This window comes from Malurus melanocephalus, unplaced genomic scaffold (assembly GCF_030028575.1).
Source record: "Malurus melanocephalus ecotype Western Australia unplaced genomic scaffold, MMel_1.1 scaffold_280, whole genome shotgun sequence".
NCBI lineage: Eukaryota > Metazoa > Chordata > Aves > Passeriformes > Maluridae > Malurus > Malurus melanocephalus.
The window spans coordinates 348,871-371,119 of record NW_026623512.1 but is presented as its reverse complement, the minus strand read 5'-3'; the positions used below and the strand labels follow the sequence as shown (position 1 = coordinate 371,119).

General features: G+C 36.8%; 1 protein-coding gene across 2 annotated transcripts in view; it reads right to left on the bottom strand.

Annotated features, from left to right (window-relative positions):
- Window positions 1-18,202: 18,202 nt before the first annotated feature.
- ITGB1 (integrin subunit beta 1) overlaps window positions 18,203-22,249 on the bottom strand; it is a 44,503-nt gene continuing 40,456 nt past the window's right edge. For both annotated transcript variants that reach the window (XM_057376510.1, XM_057376509.1), the window contains one exon: window positions 18,203-19,436. In XM_057376510.1, the coding sequence (XP_057232493.1) occupies window positions 19,371-19,436 (66 nt within the window). In that variant the 3' untranslated portion in view covers window positions 18,203-19,370. The remainder of the gene's footprint in view (window positions 19,437-22,249) is intronic.

Sequence of the window (22,249 nt, the reverse complement as noted above, 5' to 3'; positions counted from 1 at the left end):
TCAAAGAACTAACTACAGTAGCATCAGGTTTTTTTCAGGTGAGGGAAGAGGAATTACAGTAACTTAGAACCCATTTTTAAGTACATGCAATAGCACTTTTTTTTCCCAGTGTGCACTTACAGAAATGGTGGCAACTTTCCATCTTCAACATTATACCTGTTAYAGTTTCTACCAATTGTTTTCCCAAGATGGAGGTCAGACTTAGGACTTTAAAGTTCCCAGGATCATATTGGGATACCTTGTGAAGTGATTATGTTGCTCACCTTTAGTTCTCCTGGTACTGAGATTTTAGAACTACCAGGTCTCGTCACATTTTGGAGCAGGGACTTGGAATTTGGCAGCAGAATCTCTCTGATATTAGTGATGCAAATTTGCTGGTTTTAGGACTGCCATCAGATTTTGGCTAATAAGTCTGGGAAAAATAATTCCCATGTGTTCATTAAATACTAATAGATTTTTCCTAGCTATAAACAATCCAATGTTATTGTTTCAACTTCTATAAGAAATTGTGTGTGGCGTATAATTTTTTGAAATTATGTAGCATTCTCCTTTGTATATCAATTAATCTCTCACCCTGTGCCTTTCAGGAAGTGGAGTCATTGGATCCCAACCACTGTTGCACTGTTGCTGCCTCCCTGCTGTTTTAGCAAAAAGGTGGCTCAGTCTGAGGACTCCAGAGCTCAGCAGAATGYTCAGCATTTCTGTCATGTGCTGAAGGTGCTGTGGTGCTAAAACTGAGGCTGTGGGTAATGTCTGAGGTTTTCCTCGTTCAAACACTTTGGAGTGAAGAGCTTGCAGATGCAGACTGAGTGCTGTACTGGACTGCTGGGCAGCTGCATATCAAAGGAGACAAAGAGAATGTGGTTAGCAGGAAAAATCAAAAGCAGAATGGCTATGGAAGGAGGAGAAACCCCTCTGGGAGCTTGGAATTAATCCATAATTCTTGGAATCAATGTGTGCATCTGACATCATCAAATAGCTTTGAAATCAATGAAAAGGTATGTGACCGACCTCTCTTCTGATTTCTCTATGTAGAAGACAGCAAAAAGTTGCTGGGCAGTTTCCTTATGCTGTCAGTCTGAATGGTCCGGTATTGTTCAGATGCTGAGTGGGTATATCTATATTTACAAATGATGAAATTTCTGGGGAGGCAGGGCAGAGAAGGTAATATGTGTTTATGTTTCTTTTTTTTTYYCCCTTTAAATGTTTGAGAAAYCATATTCATATTAAAGCAAAATAAAACCGACAGACAAATTTCAAAGATGCTAAAGTTGCAAGTTTGTTATWTGAGAAAGTGTTAYGTGTGCAACCTTCATTTGGAGAACTTTTGCAAACAGGCACTTTGTACTTTTTCTACACAATCCCTGCTTCCTTCAGTGGATGAAACTCAGTCCTTATGGAGTGAATTTGTCTCCGATATTCCCAGATAATTTCTTTTCAGAATATGTAAACTGAATGTGCAGTAAATGAGGCAGAAATGTGACTCAGAAAAAGGGTTCAGGCAGCTGCACAGTTCCCCAATAGGACTGAAATTCCATCTTCCTGGCCCAGTCACTCTAGTGAAATCTGGAAAAGTGGTGGAAGGCACAATTTGGAAATGTCACAACTGAAGTCAGTTGGAGCCCAGAACACACTAAGTGCCAACACTGAAAAAAAATCAAAGTTCACCTTGGACTTTCAAAATAGTTTGACATTACTGACTTTGCTCTCTTAAGAATCATGTATAAAATTACACCATCACCTCATTCATCATCCAACATAATCTCTCAAAATGCATGAATCAATGTTTTCAAAGTACTCACAGAGGTGACCTGCCTTGTAAAGAAAGAAGAAAAAGAGAAAAGAAAAGGATAATCCATTTCCAAGGCACTGTTTGCAAGTTGTGTAATGCATATCAACAATTTGAATGATGTTATCAATAGCTAKTAGTTTAGGGATTCCCATTGTGTAAAAAGAAGATGTTTCAGGTACATGATGACAAACAAATTTTTCCATGAGACCTTACAACGTGTAAAGTACAAAGAAGCAGGAATTGAAGTTATAAATGCAAAGTTAGTTATGGCATTTCCTAACCTGCAAATACTTGACCACGCGACAAGAAGTATTTAAATGCAGTGTATGTCCAAGTTCAATACCTATAATGCAGCCTAGCAAACTGTCCAGAATTATACTTCTTGCTGGATTAATTACAAAATATGAATACCTAGTCCACGTGTTTTTACAAGCTGCTCAGCAACTACGTTTTTAAAATGAGTCATCACATTCATCTCTTTGCCTGGTTGCATGTTTATATTTCAGCAAAGATACAGTATAAGGAAGAGTGAATGGATAAAATAAACATACAGTTGCAGAGATCACATATTTTTGGATTTAAAAATAATTAGCTATGATTATTTGCTCTTGCTTTACCCAATTTATTGTGCAAATGTTACTCTGTTTTATTGTGGACATTATGACAGGGATGGGGTTTCTGTTTATTCAGGGATGATTTCTCTCTCACTGGAGCTGAGCACTCAGAATAGGAAAGACACAAGCATGTCAAGGAGTGTTCCCTAAATTTTCAGTTAATGAGTTTATTGCACTGTAGTGTAACTTAAGCTTGTCCTGTTGCAAGTCACTAATCATTAGTTATTATGCAGATARTACAATAATTAGACTCCTTCACACTCTTCATGGGAGGCTTGGGTCTCTTGGTGCTGCTCAGTTACCGTGACAATGCGATCCCTTACCAGCAAATAACACAAATAGACCTGGGGTTMTCTTCTTGGGGAAGGGAACTGCTGGAAGGCTGGGGGCTGCTCCTGTAACCATCACATCCTCCATGCCCACAACCTGCCCCTGTCRTTGTTTAAAAATAGGTTACATTATAGATATGACACATAGAGAAAAAGAAAAGTGGATATTATCTGAATTCTGCTATGGTTTTACTGTGTATATTTTTTTTTACTTAGACATTCACTATTTCATTGTAGAAATAAGCAGCACAACTTGTGGATATTCCATTTACTGTTAAGTTCTTTCCAGGATCACTTCCCTTGCATTAGAAAAATATTTTCACACAGGTAGTGGATCATGCCTCATTCTTTTAACATTCTCTATATATTAAATATGCTTTTGATTTGTATTATTTATATTTCTAGCCATGATTTATGTGCACAGCAGTGTGCTCGTGTTATTTTTGTGTAATAGCATAGATGGTTTGGCACAGTGAGCTGGTAAAGACGTCATTCACTGTTACTCGCTCTTTTTTCTGTGAATGCATTTTTCATTTCCAGCATCAGTTCATGAACATCACAATATTCAACTAGAACGTGTTTTATTCATGCCTTATATAGTAATTGAGTACCTTAACAAATATTAATTAACATTGGCGCATCTCCATGAAGTAGCAGACATATTCATTTGACAGATGGGGAAACTGAGGCACGGAGAGCTTATGTGAATGACCTAAAGTCACTTATCAGAGATGAGACAGTGCAGACCTTTAATATAGGATCACCTTTAATCTCTGCAGCAGCATGGCTGTTATTCTTACATGAGGACAGTTACAGATTACTGTCAGTGGGTGTTCAGATATTAATCTCTGCTCATCCATTTACTGACAAAACTATTTCAAGGCAAATTAAAACAGATTTCTACTTCAGGCAAAGACGTCTGTTGCTTGTATTGTGGTAAAACTTAATCAAGTTGTTTGAAAAAAAAATGCTTTGTCAAGGCATGGCTGTAATTGGTATATCTTCAGCACAATTTTCACTTACAAAAGGATGATTGAATCAGGGGAAAAAAATCCTGGAGGAAAAGTTGAAGAAACATTACAAATACTGATTTTGGAAAAGTACTTATTTCAATATACAAATTGTTTTTACATTCTTCTTATTAGATTTTTAGTTTCTGTTTTGATACTTTTCTTAAAATGAACACTTTTTAAATTTGGAAAATGAAAAGGATAAACTCCAAGAGGCTCTTGGAATCACCTTAGTGGGTTCTTTTATTTCTCTTTCAAAGAAATGGGAAATGTAACAGAAGATTAATTTCACATAACGTTGGAGCTCTGTCTCACAGACATTTGTGCTTGAGCTGGTCTACTAAACTCCTTTCATRGTTAACAGAGATAATCAGGCATTTCTAATGAACAATTTATCTGAACTGTTTTAAGGACCTATTTTGGGGCAAGATTAATTGCATTCTAGAAACATCCATTTCTTTCACTTGCTAGAAAGTCAAACAAGTTTAATTAGAGACTAATTCAAATGTAGACTTGTCAACAGGATGAGATGAATTACTGAGTCTCTGTAATCTYACACAAGGTTACACCTTACCCATATTTTTAACTGGAACACTGAAAAATATCTCTTATATACCAAAAACATTGATGGAGTGCTAAAATACAGCAGCTTTAAAATAAAGGCCAAGAAATGGAAATTTGATCAGTGCTGTCCTCTGTACTAACTTCTGTAAATTTAACAATATAAAAATTTTAAAAGTATGGCAAATTTTTGTATATATTGGAATATTCATTTGTCTTTCTTAGCTTTCATTTCAAACTTCCATTTTGTAACTTGTATAACTCTTTTGATGAAAGGTGTTCTATTTCAAAGTATTAAACAAGTTTTAAGTTAAAAAACCTCTAAAATTAGGGAAAATTTTCAGTAATTTCTCACAAAAGCTTAATTCAACTTTTCTATTTTCAGTTTGTGCTATTTGAAAAGCTTTAAATAATGTTTAAACCACTTTTTGTTTCTACTTCTATATTTAAAGTATCTATGCTACAGATATTTAAATGTATATGTGATTTGAAGCTTAAACAATTTTGAAATTTAAGGAGTCTGAGGACATGCTTCAGCTGAAAAAGGATTAAGGAAATGTTTATATGCATTGAAGTGAATCTGAGCAGCAACAGAATTTTAATGTAAATATGTTTATAATATCTACTTTAATACAAAACTTCAAAGGCTAACAAGCAACCTAGCAAAATTTATTTGTATTCAAGACACAAGTTTTTCAAGAAAGGTTAGTTACAAAAATGCAGAAGAGGATCACAATGGTGTTTCTGACTATGAAAAAAATGTTGAAGGTTATCTAAGAATGGATAAAAAATATCTTAAAAGTGAAGGTAACAGTACAGTATTATCATTCAAGTTCATTACTGAAACCAACAAATTAGTACAGAAATTGGTATTAGGGAATTAAGAAAAACAAACTACAGAAAAAAGAAAAATTTCTGCGTGAATGGAAGAAGCAGAAGTTGCAGCACCACCTCAAAAAAGGATGTTAAATTATGAAAGTAAGAATTCTCTGAGAGAAAGAAGTGTAGCAATCATGTGGGTTCAGCAGGCAAGTTAAAAAAAGAGATAATATTTGGAAGTAAGGTGAGCTGCATAAACCTAAGAAATCATATTCACCCCAATTAATCTCAGAAAGAAAAGAGAAAACTGCTGCATCTGCATCCCAGGTCTTTGGCATTCATAGAGCTGACTCATACAAAAATTTTAACCTGAAATTATAAAAAATATTTAGAAAAATAAGATAAAGATAAACATTCTTATCCACTTGCTGCGGGTGAAATCTGTGGTACAGGGAGTTRAGAATTGTGCCAGACTCTCACAGGTAATAGTTCAGGTTCTGCCATGAAAGTACCTTATGTCACTGTAATTTACAGCACCTCTAATGATTGTGCTGAGTTATGTCTGTGTTCAGTGCCTGTTTTATTTCTTTCCTCTCCATCTGAATAGGGAGCCTTGTATTTCAGTCATGCAAACTCCAAATTCATCCAGCCTGCAGGCAGGTTTCCTTAATATTCTTGGAAAAAGGAGAGCTTTGGAAGGAGGATGGGGTGGGATGGGATATGATACTTATGCTTGTCATTTTTCAAAGAAAAGTCCTACCTTTCTTTTTAAAAAAATTATCCTCCTGGCTAATGCATTATCAAGAATTGGCCATAATAACTGGCTCWCTTTGTTTCACAGTAAATAGGCAGAAACCCAACACAGGAAAACCAGATCAGGTTACTGAGTTTAGTCCAGCTATAGCAAAGGGTATTTTCCTGGTCTCAAGGAGCTAAAGTGTAGGAGATGGTAGAGTTTTTGGCATAATGAGCATTTATTTTCCAAGATCTTGGTCATCATAGTGCCTGCAAATTTACATTGCATTTTCTGTTTCAATCCTGAAGTGTGTTTTGTGAACTTACTATAGTAGAAAAATATTTCAGATGAAGAAAGAGAAGCAAATAAGGATAGAGTTTATTAAATTGTCTTATACACTGGGCWGGTGAATTTAATAATTTTTTATTACTACAGTATTGCTGTGTCAGTAGTCTCTGTGTGTCAGCAATTGACACTTAGATTAATTCAGTGAGAAAATTGTCTTGGTCATAACCTGAACTGCAGCTGTTTAAACTTAGGGAAATTTATTGCAGAAGAAGAGATTCTTTCATTTTCCTACCTGTCCTATTCCTTTTTCAGTTTTGTGAAATTACCGGGATTGAAAACGTTTCACGTTAACTTTTCTCCTTGTTTTGTGAGAGGAAAACATAAATATAAAGGAACCAAATCTAGGTTAAAAGCTGAAACAAAATATTTCCTCTATTTCCAAAACAATCCGTTGGCCCTTGGGTATTGTTGGTTCCTGTGTTTGAATGTATTAATGAGTTTTGCTTCCTTAAACGGTCGTGAGCCACATAACCCTTCCATAAATTAATGTTCAGCAGTTGAACAMGGCATGTTTGACTTTTGGGGACTTCTGCATGAAAATATTTTCTGTCTTGGACCTCACCAGTTCTTCTACATGACAATGGCAGAGGGACTGCAGCRGAATCTATTGGGCTGTTACATGATATTTATTTGATTTGAGAGCCATCTACAAGATGGATGGAGGTAAAAACATAACACAGAAATTGAAAATTATAAGATTATCTCTAAAAGCATTAAAATACAATCAATAATACATTTTGGAGTAAAATACTTCCATGGTTGCTGGCCACGTGGAAACAAAGAATATTATTCTAAAGGGGTTTACAGCAGCAGTGGTAATGTACAGCAATCCTTTATTATCTCTGTTTTCCTTTGTGCATTGGAAGATGACAGAGCCCATCCAGAGCTACTGTCTGAGAGCTCCSTTTGTCTTATTTGTTCCCATATTCAGCAGTTCCAAATACATAACAATACCTCCCCAATAATACATATTCCGTAGTTTTCCACATATCGAAGAATATTTTTAAAGTTATCTACTGCCAGCCTTTCACTGGTTTCATATCAGTCCTTTCAGTGTTGAAAAATTGATGGAAAAAGTGAAGAAAGAASTCCCTTTATGAATAAGATTCTTTGACTTTGTATAAATAAAATTGAGAAAATAAAAGGGGAAACATTATTCAATTTATCAGTTTTGAAATTGGTTTAACTAAATTAATTACGTCTGAATTCTTAAAGGTAGTTCATTAGTTTGTAGTTTGAATGAGTTTACTCAGGCCTTGGATATGTTAAAACAAAAACATTTATCAGCCGGCTAATGTTGTAATAARTGTAAAGAATATCATATAATGCTACAATTTCTCATTATAGAATGTAACTTTGGAAACCATCCTACATGTTTCTGACTGAGCTGATTATATATAAAAGATATATAAACTGACATACAGAAAGTATGAATGTTAAATAATTGTAAAACATAATATGTGATGAAAAACGTATGAAAATGTATGTACATTAATGTGTTTTGCTATTAAAACACATTATTGCTGCATGGAGAATATTTATACGAGTAAAGTTTATACTTTTGTAATAGCTCTCAAATGAGTAGCCTACACCAGAAGCAGAAAATTACCATAATTAAATCAGGTCCAGACAAACAATAATGTAGAATCCGTACAATGACAATGATTACTTTCAAAGTGACTCCATAAGTTATTGAAGTCATTTTCTGTGGCAGTCAAGTCTTCCCTGAATGACTACATTATGTCTTCTTAATTGCTAAATGCTTTGAACTGGCAGGGTTATCAGGAGAAATCAGACACACTGGGCCATTCAAAGTTTCTGATGCAGTTCCTGAAATTACTGTCAACCTCACCTGCTTGCTGTTTATGTGCTAAAAATATGGCAACACAAGCACAATTTTAAACTTCTAAAACATATTGAAATAATTTTGTTCAGTAGTTAGCMAAGAAAACTGGAATTTACCCATGCTCTCAGTCTTTTCAGACTGCAGGAAAAAGATTTTCTTTGTGTGTTACACTGATATTACCACATTAGCAATTAATTTATTTCTTAACCTTTTGCATACCTGATCTCTGAACCTTCAGTTTTTGCTTCTGTAAAAAGAGGTAATTAGTCTTACATCTGCAGGTAACCTTTCCTTCTTGGAAACATATTTTCATCTTGCAAATAAATTTGTAACAACGTAAGTGTTCATTTAGGTAATTATGTAACAACAGAAATAATATATATATTAATCCTTTTTTGATATTTTGATCTGTTTTATACTAAGTGATGCTTCAGCTATTTTAAAGCTTTATTAGATTAACAGGAAAGTATGTAGCAGCTTTAATATAAATTAAAATCAAGGCTGTAATGTATTATGTATTCACATATAAGATCCTATAGTCCAAAAAGATCATAGTATTAAATAAGAACATAGTTTTAAAATATGCCCTATATTAAAGCCTAYGTGTTTTTCTAAAGTAAGTTTTACTTTTTTCACCATTCCCCACTGAGCTAGAACTTCTACTAAATGGGAAAACACTGCCATTAATAAATCAAGTGAGTAAAATCCAACAAGCAGCAGCAGAAGCTGGCCTGGAAACTGGTAAATGGAAAGTTGCTCATGTAGGGTCCTGGTTAAAGAACATTAAGGATGTTGACAGTTTGCTCTCCTTGAAGTGCTAATTATCTTCTTGGGCTTTTTTTTTTTTTTTTCTCCCAGCTGTTACTGAAACTTGACCAGCTCCATAAAATCTTAAGTTTTTGCCAGTTCCTCATCTATGGCTAATAAAGGATGAGGTAAGGATGTAATAAAGGATGAGGTAAAGATATGCTACAGTGAAATGTAAAATTCTCATCTGGGGATGAAATTGCCCATCTGTGCTGTGCACATGCTTTCCAAAATGGGCCCAAATTCCTGTGTCTGGACAGGTTCTTACATTGCCTCCATCACTGAGTGGAGCTGCAGGGACTGCAGGTGCCTGCRGCAAGAAATGCCAGAAAGGCCAATTCTTAGGAGTTACATGAAGTTTACTTCACTCTTTTTAGAAAACACAGTGTGCCAGTTTCTAGAGGAAAAACAGGCYCTGTTCAGATGTTTCCTCTATTGAACATCTTTCTGAGTAGCTTTTATCTTTTTGAAGGAAACAGTGGAGCTCTGGCACAGTAAAACTTGCTAAGCTGTCATCAGGTACAGAAGATCTGAAGGACAAAGAAGCTTTTGAAGAGAGTTAAATAGACAGAAGACTGCTAAATGCAGCAGAGATACAGAGATCTGTATTCTATTATTTAGGTCCCTGTTTAATTTACTCTACCCCCTCACATGCACATATTCAAGAAATGTTACTGCTCTGGCAATTCCCAGTCTCAGGATGAAGAAACAGACACTAGTGAAAGTTACTGGAGATGCCATGAAAAGTAGAATTATTTTAAGAGGAACTTAAATAGGATAAACCACTTTACATTATTTGATATATAGATGACAGACTGTCAAACAAATTATACAAGACTGGGAATACTGGCAGAATGTACAAAATAGAAATAGGCATTGAGTTTAATGAGAAAATATGTTATGAGGGAACTGTAGAGCTGAACTRAACAGGAAGAATATCCACAAATGCATGGAGTTGTGCATGAGCTAATACATCCTGCCAAGAAGCTCAGTACCACTGTTGCTGGGGGTATTTCACTTGATTCTAATTTCAAACTATCTCAGACATTTCTTCTACTTGGCAATCAGGTATAGTTTACACTGTGCAGCATTTAATTTATGACTTTTTTKTTTTAAGATGCTGATTTATGCCACATGGACATTTAAAAGAAATACTGAAAAATATAAGTTTGATATCAAGGAAAACTGGGCCGTGGTGGAAGAATTCAGATGGTACAGTCTTGAGGCAGGGATGTTTCATGAACAAACTGGAAGGATTTTTATACCTTTTTTTATAACATTGTATTAGGACTGAAAGGAAGCCCCTTCTGTTTGGACAAAGAGGGAAAGAAGATGTTGATGTAGATCAGGATGCCAAAATGACACGTGGGTTTTCTTTTATAAGTACCACGCAAGGACAAMAACTTTGCAAATATCCTAAGAACATGTACCTGAGCATGCAGAAGGTCAAGATATTGGCAAGTTTTAGGAMAGAAAGATACTAGCTCTTTTTCTTAAGTTTAGTTAAAGCTGATAAATCCTTGAAATGACTTAATTTGAGAGAAGGACAGATGGAGACTATTGCTAGAAGAACAATTAATGATGCTGAGCTTGATTTGTTAGTCATCAGCTTGGAGATGATAGCTGAGGATGTGTCAGCTGATGAAATTGCTTTGGAGAGAGAACATAATGTAAGATGAGCAAAAGGCTATAGACACTGCCCTGGGGAATAATGAGAGTGGGGAAAGAGCAAAAAGACTCATCAAAAGATCAACTACAAGAAGAGTCTTGAAAAGAACTGAAGTGAAGAAAAAGCAATCTTCAAGTCTAGTGGGTGTAAAATGCCAAGAATCAAGAATTATAAACGGCATAAAAACCTGCAAGAAAGAAAATACAGGAGATGAAAGACAGGGAGATTATGCATGCCAGGGAGCAGCASGGGCAGGCTTTTCCACGTGAGGGGGCCCTCTGGGAGGTGACAATGACAGCAAGATGGCCAGGAACACTGACAAGGGAACCATCCCACAGAAGCTGGGCAAGGCAAGCAGAGCTGGTCAGGTTTGGGTGGTTGGGGTCACCAAAGAGTCCAGATCACAWGGCAAGTTCAAAATAATGACACATAACCTGAGGTCAAGTCAGAATCAGGGTCAGAATCAGGGTCTGAATCAGCAGMCAGATTCAGCATTTCAGTGATTGTCAGGGAGAAGTTCACAAAGGCGAGTCCAAAGTCATGGCAGGGAAAGAGCTCAGCAGATCAAGGTCGGTGAGGCCATGGCCAGGCAAAGGCAAGCCCAAAATGGAGCCCAGCAAGGCTGGAGACTCAGAGAGCTCCCACACCAGGCAGAGGGGATCCTCCTCTCACCACTGGCTCTGRCACAGCTCTTTGCTCTCCTTTCTCCCCAGCTGCATCATTCCAGAGCCAGCCTTGGACCAGGAGGAGCTCAGCCCCTGGCAGGGGGAACAGGCTGCACTCAGGTAATTCATTGTATTTAATGACTTGCAGTGGACTCTGCCACAGTTAATGAGAATTTTGTGATTCGTTTAATTAAAGTCAGGAACTTTTCCCCAGGCCTGTCTGACCATAATTCCTTCTTTCTATTGCAATGTGWAAGGTGGGAAAATGAGATAATATGATCTAGAGGCTGGAATGAGAATCACAGCTACAAACAAGAAGGGCTTAAGTACAAAATACAACACATTCAGGAGCGAAGAGTTAACGAGATTATAGAAATGCTATTGTTTTCCATCCCCTGCACACTTTTAAATCTTGGTGTTGTTTAAAYGTGAGCTTTCTTCTGAAGGCTTAGAATTTTATTTTTAAACATTACTCACAGTATGGGCTGACAATTTATCATGGATGTGATTTCCAATATAAAATAACTTTCAAGCTCAAGATCCATTTATTAGGATTCAATTAAAAAAAAAAAAAAGAAGAAGAAGAATGTAGTTTCCCAGCTAGAGAAGCTATCAAACCAGTGAAAGCTTCTTGCAGTCTTGGAATGAAATCTGAAAGACCTGCAGGAAAGCTGAGGTCTGGCAGGCAGCCAAGCAGGCAGCACAAATGGTAACACACAGCTGCAGTCTGATGCTGTATTATTTATTCATGTGTGTCCATGGAGTAGAATCATGGAGACATTCATATCTTTCAGGAGTAAGAGCACAGGACTGGCTTTTTATAAACATGGAAATTATTTTTAGCCATTTTTAATGTTTAGAATTCTTTCCCTAGAGATGTGAAGAAAAGAAGTTGAAGGGAATATCTATTTTCACATAGCTGGAAATGGTCATTGACTGAACTTCTGACATGGGAGAATGATATTTTAGATTGTCTGAGAGCTACTTAAGCATTTTAAAAGAAAAAGCCTTTTAAAAGACTGATAACCTAGGAGCATATTAGTTGAAGATGCATAAAGACATACTTCTGATCTAGTCTGCAATACTAGATTGTCACTATAAATGGAAAATRTTATCAAAGGTTTAAATTCCACCAGGTAGGAATTACTTGCTTTTATTCTTTAAGCTGTACAGAGAGTGTGTGTTACACACTTGCATTATATCTTTGTCATAGTACATTTCAGTTTATAGAATTGTTTTAACCTTCAGTTTAAATATTTATAGTATTAATATTTACTGTGTCTAATATTCAGTATACTGTATTTACTGTGAAAATGCAAAGGCAACTTTTCAACAGTAAGCACTCTAGCTTAACATCCTACATTACAAAAGCTTGTCAAACTTTAAATTGAATAATATCTCTGTCATTTCCTATAGGGAAGAAAGGATATGAGCTGAAAAGAATTTTAGCTGCAAGTCTGAAAGTAAAATTGAAAGATCTGCAGCAAGTGGAGAATTCTGTAGCAGATCAGCCAAGTGTACCTGGTGAGACCGTCTATGGACATTCATCTACATGTACAGTCAGTAAAAGTTATGGATTTGGTAGACAGTAGGATGGATGCTTAAACTATCTTTTACTTATTTATTTTAACTGGAAATAAATATTATTTACATTTCTGTCTGATTTGAAATATGTCAGATGAAATGTGAATATTCTAAACTGATCTATGCACTATAAAAGACAATTAGCCTTAACAGTCTTTTGCCCTATGGAGATGAGAAACAAGTCAGGGGATGTATATTCCTCTTTTGATAGATGCCTCCATCTCTTTCTTTCTAATTCAGAACTTAATAAATAGAATAAAAAATGAGTTAATGATCCAAATATGTACTGGAGTATTTTTAACATTAATCAAATTTACTCAAAGTTCTCAGTGAGTTCTGAAATATGATTTTGTGATGTTGCAGCCAAGTTCCTTGAAGACCTGTGTTCTAAAGCACAGGAGGCAGAGCTAATTCACGTAGACTTTTCCTTTGTGTTCTTTTCACTGCAGTCTTTGCTGTCTTGTGTCCTTGTAGCTCTACGGAAGCTGCAGAACCCTCGTGGGCTGCATTCATCTTCTCTGCTCAGTTGCAGCTGCCTTGTTTGTGCAAGCCTCTGAAAAACTGTGCTATGATTTAGGTGTTGGCTAGAAAATGTTTCATATCTAACACTTAATTACTATCTGCCATTGTTATGTGCCTCTTGACATTTTAATATATTAACTTAATATCAAAAATTGATGATAAAATATTGCAGTTATAAGAAACCATTTTGGTATAAAACTGTTGATAGACTATAAATTATGAGAATCTATTTTGGAATTACTTAAATCAATAATAAATCTTTGAAAGATTTTCCAAGAGCAGGAAAAACAGCTCAGAAAAGCTTTTTGTACTAATTTCTGTGTAATTTTCTGGTTTTATTAAACCCTAATGGGACTGATGGGATGTTTCAGATAACAGGAAAGAAATAATAAACTTGTTACACTGAAAATATTGTGCTACAAGGGCACAGGTATGTTCAAGTCTGCATATGCATGAGCTGATTGATTATTTGTGAGCTGAAGATTGTCTCAGAAAGGTACTGAACAAATGAGCTGATCAAGGAACTGCTTGGACAGATAATTTATTGTCATTCTTGAAACAGTGCAACGTTTTCAGAAAGCTGTAATGGAGTTACTGTGGTGCTGGTGCTTTAAAACCAATGGTTGTGCTAAGTTTTAAAAGAATATGTGAGACACTACCAGTTTGGTATTGGATAGAATCATTTAGGAAGACAGAAAAATAAGGAAGGAAACATAGCTAATGTCACTTATTCTTGTTTTATGCAAGATAAGGTGCAAACCAACTTAAATTTTTTTTTTGAGCAGTGTTGAAGTTACCCTATTTATTAATAGCATTTATAATGCTGGCACAGCTGAGATCTGCACTAGAGGTTTGCAGATATTTTTATTACAAAATTAGATAAATATGGAATTAACTGTTCTGCCAAGTGTATTCCAGCTGAATACTTGTCAGCTTTGCAGTGTGTTCCTTACCAATGTAAAATTAAAATAAGTTATTTTCATTTWAATTTTCTATCCTAAAAGGAATTAATTGAGGAAAACCTGATGACCAGTGTTATGGAGGAGCCTGAATCCAGTGCAAAGGTCAGACCTTACCTGCTCTGGCAGGATATTTCTTCAGGTAGGATGTTTCATAAAAAAACTGAGGTGCCCAAGTCAAATAAGGCAGTCCAGCAAAATCAAAATGTTAAATAATTACCTTTTATAGAGTAACATGCCTTCCAGTAAAAGTGCCAAGCCCAGCCCCTGGGAAGGAACAACCCCAAGGAACCAGCACACACTGGGGCCCAGCCTGTGGGAAGCAGCCCTGCAGCAGGATCCTGCTGTCCTGGTGACAACACAGTGACAGGACAGTGACTCAGTGCCCTCACGGCAGAGGTGGCCAATGGTGCCCTGGACTGYGCTCAGAGGGGCACTGCCAGCAGGTCAGACTCATCAATGGCACCTCTCACATTAGGCAACTGCTAACTGATTCCCACGCTGTGTTTTTTTTAACCTCCTCTCTTTAACAGCTCTTTATTCTTTGGAGGACTTTCTTCACGTCCTCTGGAAGTTTCTGCAATAGCCCCTAATATAAAGCATTGTTAGAAAGCTTTGAAAATCCATTTGCATGAATGATCTCTTTGCATGCTGCTGATTCCCTTACAGAAGTTCAGATTAGTGAGATGACATCCCTCTGCCTGCTGATTCTTCCACAATGTTACACTTACCCATGTGTCCACTTGTAACTTTTACCAGATAGTGATAGAAACATCTGGATAATTATTTTGCATTTTTTTTAATCCCAGAAAGCCTCTTTAAAACTGAGACTATGCATGTTAGCCATTTTCCATTCATATGGCAATGAGATCTRGCACCCATCCTTGAGTTCCTCAAGCATTCTCAAATGATTAGCATTGGCTTTTGGCAGTTTGCTGCCATTCCTTCTGTTGATTCCTCTCGAGAGTACTTKGTTGACACTTCATTTTGAATAATTTCTCTGGTATTTGCCCTCTGCTGGGTAATGTTAGGTTGGCTAWCTCAAGAAACTCTTCCATGATACATATATTAGCAAAGAAGGAGTTAACATATTCTGTCATTTCTTTATTCCAACTGTCCTTCTTAATCTTGGTGTCAGATTTCTTGTTCCAGGGTCTTTATTATTTCTTGTGCCTTTCATGAGGCACTAAATCCTTTTTACTATACTTCTAAATGTTTAAATTCCTATTCTTTTTCATTTTCAGCTTTTTCAAGGACACCTTACTTTGATCAGCTGCTTTTACTGCCTGTTTAATCCATCCGTTTGTGTGATCTTTCTAAAATCTTCCTTGAACAGGTTCTCTGGTGCCCAAGGCAAAATTGGTAATTCCATTCAAACATTCTCATAGTTACCTCTTTGAATCAATTTTTTAAAAAAATATTCCCATTTTGAAATTAGGCATTACTGTAATAGATGGTTTGACTTTTCTCAGTCTTGCAATGATAATATCCTAATAACTGTCATATTTTTAGTTTCTGATATTATTCTGATTTTACTACTATTCTGATATTATGCTGTGTCAGCACTCTCATTCAAAACATATTCTCAAGTACTTTAAAATCATGTCCTCCAGTGTTTTTTTCTATCTGCAATTTATCCATTTTATTGAGATGGGGTTAATGTATTTATTATTGTTAATGAACGCTCACTGGAATTACATTGCAGCAATCTGTGTTCTGGTAGTTGTATTCATAGTTGCTAATAAATATTTTCTTTCTGCTAGATAAATGCTTTGGCAGCAACYGATTTTTCAAAAAGAAAACCAGAAGTGCTTGAAAAATACCCTCTAAACAGTAGAATTTTGTAGCTAGATCATACTCAGCAGCACTATTTAATCAGTATTTTAYCTAACAAAAGCTTCTACTTTTTTCCTACTCGCATTCTGTGCTCTGAGAAGGAATTTTTATTTGTTATGGAAAACATACTGTAGATTTTGCAGAAGAGGAAAAAAACCTATCAATACCCCAAGGGCATAATATATTCATCAGTCTATATTTCCTTATATGTAGGTGCTCAGGATTGTGCTAAGACTACCTTCCAAGCAGCCTAGAAGTAGTTTAAGGCAGGAGGCCCAACATACTATGGCAAAATGAGTTATGGACATTACTTTATAAACCACATGATTACACAGAATTATTTTCCTTAACTGATTTGTATTTTTATTGTTAGTTTCAATCCAGGATAAGAAACCCTGATTATTACAACTGCCATAAAACAATTCTAGCTTAGCTCTTTAGTTATTAGACAGGAGATGGGGAAATGGATGGATTAGGGATAGCTAGACTATGGGTATATGAATATAAATATGGGTATATGAATATATGATAGCTAGACTATGGGTATATGAACTGTAATTATTTTAAAACAGATAAACTGCTTGTGTGTGGGATCAGTCTCTTGAGTCAATGCACTGCTGTTGACTGCTGAGAGTTCACTGCTTTGCCAGGTGGCAGAATTCAGGGTCAGTACCTGAGCTCAGTATTTACAAACCAAGGAGGATTCACAACTACTTCTGGTTCCCAGTAACTAAATTTCATCATATTCCAACTACACCTTCCCTCTTAGCTGGATCATCCAATCCTGCTTTAAAGCAAATCCTATACAATCTGTGACACTTATCTTGAATCTGATCCTGCAGGATGGCAGCTGTTCTCTCTCATTTAGCAACTGTTCACTTGGAGATATTAAGCAGATTCCATCTGGCTGGAAGCAGCTACTGTAAACCCAGCTCAAACAAGGGTTTAGAAAAGCTCTCTTAATGGGCCACTTAAATTCTAAGCCTTCAGCATCTCTGTGAAAACCAAGTCCACGATCCACAAAAGCATTCTGAAACCAGACTTGTTAAGGAAACTGCAGAAGGTGTAACCTTAGGAGGACACAACCARGTTAATGCACACATAATTAAGTATTTGCCTAATTTGGGAGCGCTGGCAATGCTGGATAGGGGTCAGTGTTCCTAAAGGTCAGCTTCCTGTGTGACATGATTTTTGCACAGTTCAGAATAGCTCTGCAGTCTAGGAAAGATGGAGAGGTAAAATGACACAGATGAAGGGGATTTTGATACAGTCCAAACCAGAAATTTGGGATTAATCTTTCTAGTGAATTGACAAACCAAGAGCCATAAAGGTCAAAAATTATTGTTTCTGTTCAAGCTGCCTTGTCGCAGTTTTCATGGACAAGTAATACAGAATGTGTTTAGAAGACACTTCTGCATCTTTTTTTACGGAAGTTCTCAAATGTCCCACATCTCATCCATCGTAGCGACAATTGTGAAAAGTCAGCATCAGGAGGAACAGGCAGCCTGAGCTGTGCACAGAGRTGCAGCTGCCCCTTGTATCTAATCTTGTGGGCAGGTTCGATGGTTCTCAGGCTGTTTTCCCCCTTAGGTGGGAACAGATCCCCACAGTGCCTCAGCACAACCTGAAGTACCAACAGCTAAAAAAGCTCCAAGGAATCACACAGATGCCATGAATATACTTCATATTTAATTACAAAGAGGGTTTGGTAATCTACCTAGAACATTACACTTTTTAAGAAAGTTCAGAAGACTTTATTTTCCTAGAAAATGCATTGATTTTTCTCATTTGCTGTGTGTTGTGAAATAGTGTTGACCAAACAAAAGCTCATTTTCTGGAACAGCTATTATACTACAGAGCTTCTTTAGAATGCAGGCAAACGAGCTCTGGGGGCTTTATATCAATAGCCCCTGCAGAGGTGCTGGACCCAACCTCTGGGTATTTTACAACAGCTCGTGTTTGTTACTCAAGATCAACTTAACTCCTTTCAGGAGTTAAACTATGCTTTCAGGGCATATCTGGCATTATTACAATTATTACCTCTTGCACAATTCTCAGACCTTTTGARTAGTATCACCTTCTACAAGACAAAGAGACAAGATCAAGTATTTTAAGGTACTTTTATTTAATAAATAACTTCAGTAATAGCACTGTAAAAAGTGAACATCTGTTAAAATAAAAAGGCACTTAAAACAAGAATATGACTATGATGCAGTTTGAATGGTCAGAGGCAAATATACATGGCACATGTCAAGAATGATGTGTGACTCGTCACATGACAAACTATGCAATCTTAGCTACAGGGTAAAGGCAAATTTACAGCTAAGACTGCTCAAAAAAAAAAGAAGGAAAAAAAAAAGCTTGTGTTGATACAAAAATATTACAAAAAGAATCGCAACCAAATACGTTAAAAAGACTAGAAGGGTGACAAAGCACCAGGCTTTAAACCAAAGAAACATTACAGAATAAAGACACAGCATCACGTAAGGCCCTTAGGTGATCTGAGGATGTCTTGGTAAGGTACTTCATGATACTGCCACCCAGGGCTTGAATTTACAAAGGAAAACTAAGCAAGTTACCAGTCAGCAACTTCTTCAGTAATGGCACATGTTTTAAAGCTATTTTTCCCTTCTTAACATTCTTCTCAAACCCTTTCATTCTAACCATAACCTGGCAATATGCAACTTGAAAATCAAAGATAAGTATGCACATGCTTTTCAGTCCTTTACACTGYTCCCTTCCAGCTCACTCAACTTACCAAATACTTAATCACCCATCTAGCAAGTCAAAGACCAATTAACCACCAKCTCCATGCTACATGAATTTAATTACATCTGCAAACTCAAGCCCTGATTTCCCTGTAAAGCTAAAAAGTTTAATACTAAATGGCTAGGCAGAGCCCTCATGCTGATTGCTTTAACCCCTTCCCTCCCAGTCATGCCATGCAGCAACACGCCCTGCAGAAGACCTGGATTCACAGCATGGGAATGGGAAAGGTCAGAAAGGCACCATGTGACCTGGGATGACTAGGCTACACAGTCTCAAGTTTTTTTTGTCCAACCTCTGGCACCAATTACTCTTATTTGCAAAAAAAAAAAAAAATTAAAAATAAAATTAAAAATAAAAAATTACATACGGTACATTTTCGCACAGGAAAACAAACCTATATGTAATGAATTAGTAAAATCACTGCAGTTTGCCCTAAATCTATCTTACTGTGACTACAAAAATTGCTACGCTGCATACAGTGTTGTGAAGTTATACAAGCAGTGTTCATTTTCCCTCATATTTAGGATTGACCACAGTTGTCACTGCACTCTTGTAAATAGGATTTTCMCCCTAGGAAAAGAAAAAAAAATTGTATTAACATTTAAAGATACAAAAAAAAGAAATGTGTTTGCAAGAGGCATAAAAATTAGCGGAAGAAATTACCCATTAATGCTTTGTTTGTACACACAAATAGTTTAAGTCAAACTAGTTTGCCTTCTAGCAATTTGAACCAAGGCATGCGCAGCTTATAAATAAAGCAAAGGGTTAGCAGGATCCTGTTCCATTTGCACCACAGAATTCCTTGGAGGCAGACKCATCACCCAGGGCTCTGCAGCCCAGGGCATTTTAAAAAGAAGAACAGAATTGTAAACAATGAGGTTTGACACCAGGACTGACCACATTCTGCTACAATAAACATTTAAATAGCTTATCTTACTTAGTAAATTAATTCTAGAAACAAGGTGGAAAGACTTCTAGTATTTTGCTAATACAAAGTCAATATTTATATTGAATATTCAGTACTTGACATTTTCATTTTATTCCTGCAGGTCTCCCAAACTTCCCACATGGGCAAAATGTACAGATAAAACAAAGAAACTTCTGTACTGGTGCAGATGCTGTAATAAAAACATTATTTCTACTGATGTGAGTCATGCTGTAATAAAAACATTATTTCTACTGATGTGAGTCAAGCTTACAGAACAATTGCTTACATCTCTCTTGCAGAGATTTAAAAACCTGTAAATTAAGCTTATTTTAAGCTTCCTTTTTTTCCCAGGTTTCCTTCTATCTCAGTAATTCTTACTCCACTTATGGCATCCTTGCACACCTCAGATGAGCAGCCTGAACTCAAAATTAACAGCTAAATCATCACAGGAGAAAGGACCAATGCTAGGAATGGCCTGGAGCTGCAGTTCTGAGCTCTTACCACAGCCTGAATATCAGCCTAAATGAATGTTGTCTGCCAGCACGGAGCTCTTCTGRGCACACACAACTGAGTCCTGAGAAAATGCATTTCAGTGCCAATGTCAGCCCCAGTGCTGTTCTAGACAGGGCTGTCCCTCTGTCCCTTCAAAGCTCCCCCCAATCTGAGGTGGTCTACATAACACTATTAATTCAACTCTCTTAGCTTACACATCATTAACAACATTTCAGGTTAAACCCATTTTTTCCTATAGCAAATTAAAGGATGCACTAACATCAGGTGTCTATTTTTCTGGGTCATAAACCAGGAAAATTGGGTAGGAATACCACAGAATGTGCCAAAAGTGACCAGGCAAACAAGAAACTAACTTGGTGTGAAAGTTTTGCATCATGGCTGCTGGGAAGTTTGTTCCTTCTCTTTGCAAGGTCCAGCATAGGACAAGTAACTGTTCCACACCAACAACAGTGGCTGCTGCTGAGGACCATGCTGCTGCTGTCATGGCTCCTTTCACAGGAAAACGGTATTTCTCTCCAAAGCCAGCTTCTCTAGCATGCAWAGAGCAAAGAGGCACATCCAATCCTGCCTAGATCCAAGAGAGTTGGCCAACCAGAAYCCAGACTGCCAGACAATGGAGATAAAAGTTCTCTGTTCAATCTTCTCAAGATCTGAGTCAATGACATCTGGACGAAGGTGAAGGAGCAGCTCGGTGTTAAGTGCTGGCAGTACCTTATAAATACAGTGTTACAGCAGAAAAACCTTCCCCCTTCTATCAGTTCCCAGGAAAATGTAATCTTGATTGAAAGAGTATCACCTACTGGTCTGGGACGTATGAGGAGTAACATTTGGTTGGGTTATTTTAAATCTTACGTCATGGAAATTGTGTGATACAGCTAGTTCTCAGAGAGGCTAACAAAATCAATGCAAAATTATGACCTTCCCAAAAAATTTCCACTAAAGGCTTTGCAATAGTAATATGCAAATTAAACTGGAAAAAATCCAGGGATGAGGGATTTAATGTGGTACTGAAGTATCTCTTTGTGTCTCAAAGTTCTTGGCAATGTACATTGTTTATTTCCTCAACAAGTTTTAATGGAGAATTCTTAAAAACATAAATATAAACCAGTAATGTTTATGATGCAGAGGAAGTCTGTAAGCTTAACTGGCAGCATCATATGCAGAGTAGAATTCACTGTACAGTTCTTCCATGGCAAAGCATTATGTAGTATTTTACATGGTGCTGTTAGCCTTCAAATTTTACAAAACAGACTCCCCTCAGCACATACATCTTCTAGTTTCTAAGAGAGAGATAACTTCTATCAGATAATGTAGGAATGGGTCTAAAGGTTAGGACTAAAACTCAGAAATTTGCTAGGTGCTACTCATACAACTAATTTGAATCTGGAATCAGGTTTAAAATAGAATTTGCATTTCTTACTATACTGCTTTTTGAAGAGAAGTTAGTTAAATTTACATGCTCTTGATTTAGCGTAAGCCCTGCACAGATATTGAAACCCTGCCCTGCCTTCCCTTGTACTTCTCAGAAGCACACAGTGGGATTTAGTCACTGGATAAAGCACTTGACTATCTGTCTCCCCATGTCAAGGGAGTGTCTCAGTTCCCATTACAAAGAATGGAGATTTAGTCAATATTCACAACTATTCAGCTTAATCCAACCTGGCATTTGATCAGCTAAATGGCTCCTGAGGCTCTACTGCCTATAATTGCAACACAGRCACCTGATGCCTCTGCAATTTCTTCTCAGCTCTCTTCTGGTAACACTGCTGGCTGTTCCAGCCATACCCCRCCACCCTGTCCTGGGCCTGGCTTGGCTGCTCACTGGAATCCCATCATTAATATCATCATTAATATAAATATCCACTAATCCAACATGATGCTCACCTCCTTCAGGGTCCCTCACAGCTGGCAGAAGGTATAAACCTTCAGAAATTAGCAGCAT